This window comes from Rhinoderma darwinii, chromosome 11 (genome assembly GCF_050947455.1).
Source record: "Rhinoderma darwinii isolate aRhiDar2 chromosome 11, aRhiDar2.hap1, whole genome shotgun sequence".
NCBI classification, from domain to species: Eukaryota; Metazoa; Chordata; class Amphibia; order Anura; family Rhinodermatidae; genus Rhinoderma; species Rhinoderma darwinii.
Window position 1 is genome coordinate 14,330,291 of NC_134697.1, and position 12,645 is coordinate 14,342,935.

At 46.6% G+C, this 12,645-nt stretch overlaps 2 protein-coding genes across 3 annotated transcripts in view; one reads left to right on the plus strand and one right to left on the minus strand.

Moving 5' to 3' along the window:
• Nucleotides 1-1,620, minus strand: part of ARMH3 (armadillo like helical domain containing 3) — a 40,773-nt gene extending 39,153 nt beyond the window's left edge. Inside the window, exon 1 of one of the 2 annotated variants that reach the window (XM_075843008.1) lies at nt 580-1,620. The gene's annotated coding sequence lies outside the window, so the exon portion shown is untranslated. The other variant, XM_075843009.1, reaches the window with a different exon arrangement.
• On the plus strand, nt 703-7,994 carry HPS6 (HPS6 biogenesis of lysosomal organelles complex 2 subunit 3). The gene is made up of 2 exons (XM_075843007.1): nt 703-1,623; nt 3,473-7,994. The coding sequence occupies exons 1-2, from the start codon at nt 1,084-1,086 to the stop codon at nt 5,312-5,314; spliced, it is 2,382 nt and encodes a 793-aa protein (XP_075699122.1). The 5' UTR covers nt 703-1,083; the 3' UTR covers nt 5,315-7,994.
• The last annotated feature ends 4,651 nt before the right edge of the window (nt 7,995-12,645 follow it).

The window sequence follows — 12,645 nt, forward strand, 5'->3', positions numbered from 1 at the left end:
TTCTCGCAATCAAAAATACGCAAACCCTGAGAGAACGCAGAAGGACGCCATTATTACTCGACAGGGTTCGTCGTGATTTATTGGGATTTGGTCAGAAACCGATACCCGTCGTGACGCCATTATAAACAGAAGCCACGACACTAGCGTTAACAGCCTAAAAACAGCAGCAGCACTAATCAATGATAGTTTGCTACAATGTATCAGTGCAGGTAAAATGTATCACTTTAGAGTCCAGAGGATTGTCCAGACTGGATACATTGTAACCAGACCTCAGCTGTGAGAAGTAGATCTGTACAGGCTTTTGACAATGAGTGTTCCTAGTTCCTGACAACAAGCAGAGATCTTGAAAAATGGGAGGAATTGTAACACAAGGTATATTGTGATAGGGGCTCCTGTGACTAGTGGTTCTCCCAGCCACACATTGCCCAGCCTTCCCTGCTCAGCATGGTTTCCTGTCCACATGCGGCCTACGCCTGCAAGTACACGGCTCCTACCTCTGCCCCTACCACAACCTCGCCCACAGAGTCCATAGAAGCCTCCGGTCACCGCTCCACATCCGGGTACCCGCACAATACTCACCAATAACACACAACCCCCCTCACAGGCGGCAGGACCTCAGCAGCTCCAGTCGGGCATCAGCCAGGATACAGGACTGGAACCCAGCAAGTCAAGGAAGAGGGGTGATCCGCGCCAGTGTTTATTCTTGAGTCTTTACTCCAGGCTCCCGTCTACACGCTGCCTCCCCTGTTTACAATTCTAATGGTACATTCCAACCACCAATCCTCCGCTTCTGTCATCCTACAGCCGCTCCTCTGAAATGACGACGACAAATATTTTTCCCTCAAACCACGCCTCCACATCTATAAAACCTTCACGTCATTGGTCAATATTTATGGATTTTGTCACGTGAACCAAAGACTATTGGTCATCGAGCTGGTTCCCAACCCGCAATCAGGTTTCGCGTTGCTCAGAGCTCCTCCCGCCCGTCACAGGTGATCCGGAAATCAGGCGGTGGTCAGTCTTGTGATGAGGAGAGGGAGCTGACTGGAGCAGCCATGCCGGGATAAACGGGCGGTTTGCGGGATGACGCACTTCAGGCCTCCGCAGCTTCTATCAGATTACAGTGACTTCGGGCGGCAGCAGGCCCTGCGGGATGCTCTACACGCCCCGCCCGGGGACTCCCGGCTGTTCTGCAGCCCGGACGGACGACACTTGCTTATCTGGCTTCTGCGGCGGAGGAGGCTGCTGTCCTTCCCGCGGCTGACCACTGACATCCCGCTTCCCGGGGCTTACTTGGAGCAGAGCTGGCCGAGCCGGGACTCCCCTCAGCTATGCGGGCTTCTCTTCACACACTGCCCGCAGGACTGGCTGCTGTGCCTGGTATGGGAGAACGGTCGGGCGGATGTATGGAGCCCTCCACGGGGGTCCTCCAGCAAGACCTGGCTTCTCCTTCAGTCCCTGGATCTGTGTAACAGTCCCCGGGCCCGGGTGGTGGCTGTGTGCGGCGGTAGTGGCGGTGACCTGGTGTGGTGTGAGGAGAGGGCGCCCTCCAAGCCCCAGGCGTCCTCCAGCCCGTACATGTACTGCATCTGCCGGCGGCCCCTCCGGATGTGTGGTCAGCAAGTAAGTGTATAACCTGCCCCCACCTCTAGAGGGCCCCCCAGAGCCTGTCATCACACTAGTGTCCAGTGCATTGGGTTCTGACTCCTACTGTTCTTTGTATACAGCTCTTATGCAGAGCTATGTGTTTCCATGGTAACAGACTACAACCTGTGCAGAAGGGCTTTAGGTAGACTTGATGGCCGACTTTTGGGATCCCCCCACCCCTGATCTGTGGACTGAAGGGATCGGTCATGTATTATACATATAAATATTTATCTCCTGATGTTATAAGGGTGTGTAGACTTTCTCAACCATTGAGTTATTAACGGTTTTATTTTTTCGGATGCTTTTTGCCGGACTAGTTGTAGTTTTGTGACCGCAGCATTTTGTAATGTTTAACTAATCGTCTTTTTGGGTGGAAATGGAGGGGGACCTAATTCTACCATTTCCATTTTTTTAAAATTTGGCGTTCGCCATTTGGTATAAATGGTTCAGGCTTCGTTCACATCTGCGCCAGGGTCCCGTTCGGTCTGAGCTTTCCGTCGGAACGTGACCCTAACTGACGCAAACGGAAACCAAAAGGTTTCCGTTTTCATCCCCATTGATTTCAACGGTGACGGATCCGGTGCCAACGGCTTCCATTTGTCAACGTTGTGCACGGGTTCCGTCGTTTTGACGGAATCAATAGCAACTTTTACGCTATTCCGTCAAAACGACAGAACCCTTGCACAATGGAGACAAATGGAAGCCATTGGCGCCGGATCCGTCACTATTGACATCAATGGGGATGAAAACGGAAACCTTTTGGTTTGCGTCAGTCAGGGTCACGTTCCCTAACTGGACCCTGGCGCAGATGTGAACGAAGCCTTAGTATGATTACAGCGATAATAAACGGATATAGTTTTGAGGGTTTGTTTTTATGACTTCAATAAAAAAAAAATTTGAAACAAAAAAATTTTTTTGCCGCCATAATTTTTTTTTTTTTTTTTTTATCTTCCTGTCCACTACATGAAAATTTGACCAGATCTGAAATTTTAAGATTTTTTTTTTGGAGACTGATGAATTTTTGATTACCTCTTGCATTTTCCATGTTCTGTCTGCAACTGAAATCTTCAACGTTTTTATTTTTCTGTTGACGGAGCGGCGTGAGGTCTTTTTTGTGGGACAAGGTGTAGCTTTCATTTTACCATTTTGGAATACATACAACATTTAGCGCAGGACGCACCGAGCCTATTAGGTGTACTGATCTGGTCGAGCTGGGGACTATTGCTGGGTCACTGGCTGACATAGCAACCCAGCAGCACACCGCAGTCTGCCTAACCATTTAGATGCTGCGGTCTGTACGTGTATAGAGAAGTGCAGGGAAGATTCGCCCGCTGTGCTGTACATGTAGGGAAGGGGTTAAAAAATATCTACAGTTGTCTGCAGCTGTTTCCATGGGTCCAGACTACAAACAAACCCTGTGTAGTCTGCTCCTGCAGTCATGTAACACCTCATCCCCCTCTTCCGCGGACTAAGTTAGTAAGAAGAGTGGTCACATGACTTCAGGAGCAGACTGCACAGGACTTGTTTATAGTGTTACTATGGAGACACAGCTCTGCGCAGGTGCTGTAGACCCAAAACGATAGCATTTTTTTTTTATTTTTTTTTTTATATTTTTTTAATCCAGACAAATTTTTATTTCGGATACATTGGAGCAATAACATGGGTTGCAAAAGTCTACACACCTTTTAGATATTGATGGTGACGTTTTTATGTTCTAGTTTATCCACTTTTTTGCTTTGCCTCGTTTTGCGTAATCGTCTGAATTTTTTACCAATTTTTTATTCATTTTTATTATTTTTTTTCCCCCATTCACTTTGGACAACAGGTGACCTTGGGCAGCATGAAGATTGTCCTCCATCACAGCCCCTACTACACCATGCTCTCCTCCCATAGCCACATCTTCATGATACCGGACACTGGCTCTCATCCGCTCCTCATATACTCCCTCCTGGAAGACAAGATGACCATGACCACCCCAACCACAGGCATCCTGCACAGCAAGGCGCTTACTGAGGGCGATTTTAAGAAGATGGTTCTAGAATACGCCGGCTTCCTGTCTTATAAGATGTCCCCAGCAATACTCCACTCAGTGGTCACCAGAACTGGGCAGCTGCTTCTTCTGACCACTACCGGGCAGATCTATGTACTCTGTGAAGACGGCGGTGCCAGGCATGTCTATAATATTGAGGCGGTAGCTGAAGCCCAGATCAGAATGCAGATATTTGAGAACATCTTGGCTTGTGCAGTAGATACAACAGTGTTCCTTATAGATATTCATACAGGGAGGCTTCTGGGAAAGCAACTACTCCCAGCGGATGAAGCGTTTTTCCTGAGAGTATTAGATACAGAAGATATCCAGCTGCAAACGGAAAACGGCATCTATAGAATCGGCTGTTCTACCGTCACTGAAGACGATGGGAAGTCCGAGCCTTCGTTTCTAGACATGGTTTATGAAGAGGCCTGTAAGTACTACCAAAGAAGAAGCCTGAGCAACGCTAAATTGACCGTGCCGGAGTTAAAGAAAGGCGGGATGTTCCAGGCCCCCATCACCTTGTCCGCGATCCTCAACCAGAAAAACGGCAAGTCCAAGGATCAAACGCAGTACGCCGATCTGCTGAGCAACATGAACAACGAGCTGCAGAGTTTCAGAAGTCTGGAACTCCTCAAGACCTGCATCATTAACGCTTCCGGAGACGATATCGAGAAGTATTGCAAGGAGCTGGTGGATCACGAGATCACGCGGCTCCTTCAGACGGACACGGACCGCGACAGTCTGCTGTATATTAACTCTTTGTTTAGCACTTTCCCCAAGGCTGCCTGGATGTCTCTAAGGAATAACTTTCAGTTTCTGCTGAACGGAGATGGTAAACTGGTCATCCGAGCCACCGCCGACCTGTGGAAGAAAGTGTTGAGTCCCGTCCCGTCAGGGTCCGGGGACGGCTCTCATAATGGCATGTCTCCACTGTTTGAGGTCATCTGTCAGTCTCTTTGTACTTTCAAACCCAAGTGGCTTCCAACTTTTGTTCAGCATGCCCAAGACTGCTCGGGTCTTTGTTGGAACTTTATGGCCAAAGATAACTGTGAAGGGGCGCCGCTATATAAAAGGGCGCTATCCGTTTTGGGGAGGCGTAAGGAAAACACTAACGTGGACCTGGAAGTGGAGATCCTGCTGTGCAGCGGGCGGCCGCAGGCCATCATTCAGGCCATTCATATACTGATTGCTCTGCAACGTTGGCCGAGGGTCATCGAGGAGACTCTGAAGTTCTCACAGCTCAGTCCCCTCATCGCTAAGGACATCTTTATTACACTATTGATAGAATTCATCAAGCGCAGACACTTGGACTCCTACATCAACCAGCTCTGTCAGATCTGCCCTGACGATCTGACCGCCACTGACCTCTTACGGATCGTCCTTCAGAATATGCCCAAAACCGAGACTGACCCAGCACCATTTTCCCGCAGTGATGGAGCACATTTGACTGTTGGGTTGCTTAAACCTCTTCTGAATAAAGTTTTACAGAACCAGATCAGGAAAGACGAAAATTTTCCAACACAAACGTTTCCTCCGGCCGCTCCACGGCGGACAAACAAGTCTGTTACTCATAGTCCTTTACTGAATGGGGACGATCTCTCTCCCAATGACATCTACTCGACCAATGCATTATAAGTTATTGCAGTATTCGCATAGGACGAGTAGTAGTGCGGTTCTCATTACCAAAGCATGTTCAGCTGCATGCAGTCGGGTTTTGTTTGTGGAAGCCCTGAAGAGTATATGGTATAGACACAGGTGTATTTCACTCGTGTAACCTGGTCCACCTATGGCCCTACAGAGCCGAACTTAGATCCTATAGTGACTCCGGATCTATCCAGCACAACTGCATGTGGCAGTGGTAATACAGACCCTATAACGTGCCAGTATTATGATGGTGGTGGTTGAAATTGCCTTAAAGTGATTGTCCAGCTTTTGCACTGTAATTTATATGCCGAACATTTTGCGCTGATGAATTTCTTAATGATACAGAACTCCAAATCGCCTGAATGGACCTTGCGTTAAATGGTAATATTTCCGTTTCCTGCAGCCACCTCTAGGTGGAGCTGAGGAGCATATGTTGATGCATTAAACTCCATAATACCGTATGCAGTGAGCTCCCTCTAGTGGTGACTGCTGGAAGCAAGAATTTAAACTCTATATGGGGGATTTGGAGCTCTGGATCATAAAACTGAGCTCCATCTGCTATATAGATGTGTTAAGAAATTAATGAGCGCAGATTTTTTTGACCTGTCTAGATGAAGAAAAAAAACAAACAATGGTGTTCAAGAGTGGAATTCGCTTTAAATGTATTTATAGGAAATCAATATTGCAGCCTGAGATGGAGGACGTCATGCTGTGACTGCTGCCAAGCACCATTTGCCTTTCTCTGCTGGAAATACAATCCAGCCTTACTCTGACCCACTTGTCTTGCGAGACTAGAAGCTAAGGACATGTCGCCGTCATTTGAGGTTGTCGGGCAGCGTGTCCCTAACAACCGGTCTGTCTCCGATTTAGTCACGTCTTCTGATCAATGCTAAATTTTTGACTGATCGGGTGGCTGAGGTGGGACAAGGGTGCTTGGCAGTACCCAAACTATTCTTATGGCTCCAAAAATCTAGATCAAGAACCTCTATAGATCAGTGTTCTATCTACTTTGTGTTTCATTTTGTGTGTTTTTGTTTTTATTTTATGGCTATGTTCACACGGAGTATTTTGGGGGAGGAATATCTGTCTCAAAATTCAGTTTGGAACTTTGAGGCAGATTTTCCTCTCCCTGCACGCCTATTTTCGTGGCGAATTTTGCGCCGTTTTTCGCCCACGCCCATTCAGCGGCGCGGGCATAAAACAGCGCGAAATACGCTTTCTCTGCCTCCCATTGAAGTCAATGGGAGGTCAGAGGCGGAGGCGCCCGAAGATAGGGCATGTCGCTTCTTTTTCCCGCGAGGCAGTTTTACTGCTCGCGGGAAAAAGACGCCGACGCCTCCCATTGAAATCAATGGGAGGCGTTCTCGGGCCGTTTTTGCCGAGTTTTGCGACGCGGTTTCCGCGCCAAAAAACTCGGCAAAATACTCCTTGTGAACATAGCCTAAAGGGGTTTTCCAGTTTTATGTAACTATAAAGCTTATTTGCTGTATTATGCACAGCGCTACAATTTTTATATATATTTACACACTTTATATTTAAATTCTGCACCTTCTTCAAGATCTTTGCTTGCTGTCTGAAAATGGCAGTATTTGTTTACATCCAGAGGTTGAAAAACTCTGCTGACCTAATACCAGTCACAGCTGTGGGTTTGTTACAGTTGTATCCAGTCTAGACAATCTTCTTCTAAATACATCAGCAGCACACATCTTTCTCCTATCACGATAGTTTGCTGCAATGTATTGGTGCAGGTAAAACGCATTCGTCTAGATTCCAAGCCGTTTAGCTCAGAGGATCGCATAACTAGTTACAATTGTAAAAAAGCAGTCAGCTGCTGTCTGTACAAGTTTTTACATCTGTTTCTGTTCACGGACAGCAAGCAGAGATCCTGAAATGGTGAATTACACAAAGTATATTAGAAAGTTGTAGACCTGTCCGTTATGCAATTATTAAAGCATAAATCGGCACTGCTGCCACTTCATTGTCAGGGCTGGTCGGGATCCCAGAGGTCGGACCAATCCGATTTATGAAGTGATCGTCCTAGCAATGCGCCATCTCTTTATACGATGAGAATACCCCTTTAAGCTTTGACATAAAATCATGAACCCCCTGTAAACTCCATCCTGTATTGTTGGTCTGGTGGAGGTTTGCTCGTCTGAAGACTGTTACCTGATAAGTTCTCGTGAATAAATAAGACCGCACTGAACAATGATTCCTATAGACGTTGTATAAATATTTATTAATGCCGTCTTTTTCATTTAAAGGGGTATTCTCAACTCACATTTATGGCAGATACTCAGGATAAATGTCTATAGGTGCGGGTCCCGCCTGGTGAGGCCGCGGCAATCCTGGTGGAGAATAAATGGAGAGAATGCTTACTGTTTTCCATAGAAGTAAATTAGGAGCGAGCGCGCGCGCGCGCACAGCCGCCTCACCGTTCCTTCTCCGACTGGATGTGACGGCCTCACTAAGTCCGGGTGACCTCTGTTCTCCAGAATTGAGTATACCCCTTTAATGGAGCACTGGGCATGAGGACTGTTGGTTGTGTGTTTAGTCGCACGCGGTGTAGCGGTAGACGTCTATTGTATTGTACGTGCAGCCGGCTGTAGATAAAGCACCTTTTAATATTGCCGTGTTTTATGGTATTAAGAGAAATAAATTCTTTTAACTGTAAGTCTCGTGGTATTTGAAGTTTGTCCGCCAGTATTGATGGTGCGCAGCCGATCCATTCTGCTTTAGGCCTAATACACACAACCGTGGTTTTTTCGTCTGTGCACTATCCGCAATTTTGTGCAAGCCTAGAATACAGACCACAAAAACTCACGACCTGTCATTTTACTGTCCGTATTTGTAGATAATGTGACCTACTCAGAGGTTAGGGACAAACCGGTACGGAAGGTTTTTAGCGGACAAACAGACCGCAAATACAGGCAACGGATGTATGGTTTTGCGGACCGCAGGATCGCCGCGGTCGTGTGCATCAGGCCTTGTTCACACAGTGCTGATTTGCCACAGATTTTGCAACCTAAACAGAAGAAATATATGGAAGGTCTTCTCTCCTGGATCCAATTCTGGTTTTGGCTTAAAGAAATGCAAAATCTGCATCATGTGAACAAGGCTGAATAGTGGTCTCAACTGCAGTTTGCCAACTGTTGCAAAACTACAACTCCCAGCTGCATGTCAGGACATGCTGGGAGTAGGAGTTATGCAATAGCTGGAGACCATTGCAGTAGAGCAGGGGTCAGCAACCTTTGACACTCCAGCTGTTGTGGAGTACAACTCCCAGCATGGCCTGGCAGGCAAAGGCTTTATTATTCCAGCCAAAGGCTTTATTATTCCAGCCAAAGGCTGTCTGGGCATGCTGGGAATTGTAGCTTTAAAACAGCTGGAGTGACGGAGGTTTCTGACCCCTGCTAGTTGTTCGGTCACTGAAGTCAAGTTGGCTACTGATGTGATCTAAGTTGCTCTACGATATATTTTCCATTCCTGGACGGTGGTAACAATGGTTTGTCCTGCACTGAATGGATCTGTAATGTGGACTGTGTTCTTATAGCAATAATCAGGGTGAGGTGTCAAATCCAGTGACCTCTATGTATGTAGCACGTATAGGATGCTCCTATAGGGAACGCTAAATTAATTTATTTTTTTTTATTTAAAGGAGGAGGAGATTTATCAAAACACAAGGGAAAAAGTTATTTAATTGCCCATAGCAACCAATCCGGGACCTCTGAATAACAGGGCAGTGTTGGATTGGTTGATACAACAGTATTGGGCAAAAACTCCACTTTTTCCCGTGGACTAGGTTTGATAAATCCCTGTACTGCTCCTACCATTGAAGGTAATAGAGATTCCCCCCCCCCCCCCAGCTCCAATGATTTCTATCTCCCAGGGTGCAGTTGGGCTGTCTTGGGCGCATTGCGACCTCCAGAGTGGGATGCCATATCTTTGGTTTCATGTAGGCGGAGAAGGCACAGGGATGTGATTATGGGAGAAATACACAAGATTGATAATGTGGAGAATGGAGAGAGCAGGGGTTTGTATGTGGGCTGGGTGACCCTCCAGGTGCCCATTCTCTCCAATATGGCTGACAATGGTTACAGCTCGGGGACCATGGTTAGAATCTGGATGGCCGCTCTGTAGAATTTTGTGGTCAGGAACGTTTGAGAGGGTGTAAGGTTTAATACTTAGGTTGAGGATTGTCTAGGTTTTATGATGACTGCTTGTTACTGTCTTTTCTCCGCGCTTCATGTCTTTGTTATATTGATTGTCACCCGATGCCTCACATTATATACAGTAAGTGACGGATAATAATGATTCTTCAGACTATTTTTAGATCTAGGATTTTCTGTTATGTGGCAGCACATTAGGATGTCTCTGCGCAGTTAATGGAGGGGTAACGTGACCTCTTACCAGGAGCAGATAATGGTTATTATTGGATCTGGTTACGAGGAAATGTGACCTGAAATCAACTGACGGGAAACGCTGAAGGGAGAACGGCTCCGAGTAATGGCCGCGCTGGTGACGTGTGCGCGGATGAATGCCGTCTGTGTGATGGAAGATGATGAGTGGCGCCCGGTAATGAAGGTCCTGATCTGAACCTATCATTAACATAAACTACCTCTATAATATCCTCGGCCCCCGCTGCTGCAGAAGACCCCCCCCCCTGTGTTATCGCACAGCAAACACTTGTCACATTCCTACTTAAATTCTGTCACCCTCTGGCCACATTCATAGCTCTGCAATACATCAAGCACCTGCGCACCTTACAATACAGGGGTGACTGCAGCAGATGCCAATATCTTAGTGTCCCCTCCGTGTCAGGCATTTTTTTTTTTCCTTTTAACTAAAACCCTCAAAAAACGAATCTGCCCCGAGGACTCATTCAGATGGCCTAATCCTACTGCCTTTTTGGGTCCATTTTATGGTTGCAAGATCCAGATCCTCACGGTTTGTAAATTTACATAGATCACCAGCCATACGGCCTGTAAAATGCTGCTACACTACATCCGTCTGAACGAGGCCTTATGTTTCTGTTCGCATTGTGTCCTCCAATATGACCAGCAACACAGGGACGGCTAAAACTAATCTCCACATATCTCATCTTCCCGGACCCTCATGAGTGACATGGGAGTGGGATAGGGGGGAGCGAGCTGTAGGTGCACCAGAATAGCCGGCATTGAGTGGTGTAAAGATGGCCATACACATTAGATAACCCGTTTGGTTGACCGCTATTGCTCCCGGCCCTTCCATACACACGCTTGACCGAGCACACAGGTGTATTCAATGGGAAGAGGCACCTGTCGCAGCGGGTTAGTCCCTGTGTGAGCAAAGGATCGAGTAGGTCGGGTATCAACATGCCTGATCCTTCTTTCCCATGATGTCTACTGTCGGGGGAGAGTCAGGACACCCCTATACACATTAGTTGGTTAGCCAGTTCGGCTGACATTCATCATATGGGCATCTCTTCGGATGTCTCCTATTGATTCTTGTGTTTCAATGTAACGTCGCCATGACGACCTCTTTCCATTAGTGCATCAGGGTGACATCCTAATAGCATTCTACTAGTGAGGGTCATTACATACACTACGTGGTCCGCAAAGAGGAGGCTGCAAAGAACCCACATCTTCAGGGGTCACATGGTGTATCTCTCTTAGCCAGTAAGTAGCTCTGAAAACGATCATGTGACATACAATCTACATTTCAAAAACAGAAGTCAGAGCCACTTACTGGATGAGAAGCTTAATGTGATTCGTCATGTGCCCCTACAGAACCCGGATTATGGTGTTAGTGACGTCCTTATTGTAAAGGGTTTGTGCAGACTTAGAAAAACATAGCTACCTACTTCCAAAAACAGCGCCACACAATACCACAGGTTACGTGTGGTATTGCAGCTCAGCCCTATATCACCATTATATCCTCTATGGGATATGTCTTGCGGCATGAGATGGTGGTCATGTGATGTGATTTCTTGTACCCAGTATTATGTAAAGCCATAAGTCACGTAGTTTGGTTTTTTTCTTATTCCATGAGGGAGACGTTTAGATTTTCCAGTCTGTGACGTGTATAATATAAGTATTTGCTCTTAAATGCGTAAAAACATTCTCAAAATTCCAAGTGCTGCGGACAAGAGGGATCTGTATGTTCAGACCTCACATTAGGATCTTTTATAATGCGCTCTCTCATCTGGAGCCAACAAGTCGTCTTCCACAGAAGGCGTATAATGTGTTCTTCCACGCAGGGAATCGCTTTCACCCTGTATGAAGATATGCACAGCACCCGGCCGTCTTGAAGGGAAGGCACGAGTCATGCTGTGTAGAAGTCTTTAAAGAAGTTGGGCAAGATTGGTAAAACATGGCTCATTACAGCGAAACAGCGCCACACCTGTGCACAGGTCATTTGTGGCACTGCAGCTCTTCTACAGTCACTTCAATAGAGCTGAGCTGCAATTCTAGAAACAACCCATGGACAGGTCAGGTGTGGTGCTGTTTTTGGAAGTAAGCAGCCATTTTTTTCCCCCTAAATTTGTATAACCCCATTACCTTCCACCATGGCTCCTTAAATTGGTGCCCTGCTAAGTCACTGGGAGCTGAAGTGCCAGATCTTTCTCAGATGACTGGAGTCAAAGACCTCTGTAAAGGGCCGGATGGTTTTGGGGACATTTAGCAAAATTGGCGCTGTTGCTCCTAACAACCAAGCAGCATGCTCTAGCTAAGGCTTTTCTTGGGGGGGGGGGGGGGCGTTATTTTCCATAAGCTTTAAAAATGGCATTAAAAAAATGTAGGTACATCATGTCACATTTTAATAATGCTGGGTGTTTTTAGAAGTATGTTTTATGCAGTTTCAATTGCCAGAAAAATCTGTGTGTGAATGAGGCCTGAAATTGGTAAAAAAAAAAAAAAGCACATGACCAGTGAAAGCCTAAAGATTCAGGTTGTGGAAGCTGAGATATGGGGTGCTGTTTGATGGTGTCCTCACTAGTTTAGGCTATGTTCAGAAGCGGATTTGAGCTTTTCTGAAGCCACATGTATTACTGTAACAGATTTTGCATTGGGGCCCAGGAGCGTCATCTTGGGCCCTGTTCACATCTCGTTTTTTGTTTGTTTAACTTGTAAGTTGGGAAAGCTCCTGGCATACAGGCTAAAAGTGTCCACAGGGCTTCATCATCAGACGAAGGCCAATAGAGTGTCCACTCTTGTCTAAGGGCTGTCTCTGCTATTACAGTTCAGCCCCATTCACTTAAATTATGCAATACCAGACACAGCCCAGTGCCTAGAGTGGCGCTGTTTCCAGAAAAATGACTCCAGTTTTTCTTCTCTGTGGGAGAT

Coding starts and splice junctions, on each gene's coding strand:
- HPS6 (XM_075843007.1), top strand. CDS start 1,084: ATGACGCACTTCAGGCCTCCGCAGCTTCTATCAGATTACAGTGACTTC. Junction 1,624..3,472: donor TCCGGATGTGTGGTCAGCAA/GTAAGTGTATAA, acceptor TTTGGACAACAG/GTGACCTTGGGCAGCATGAA.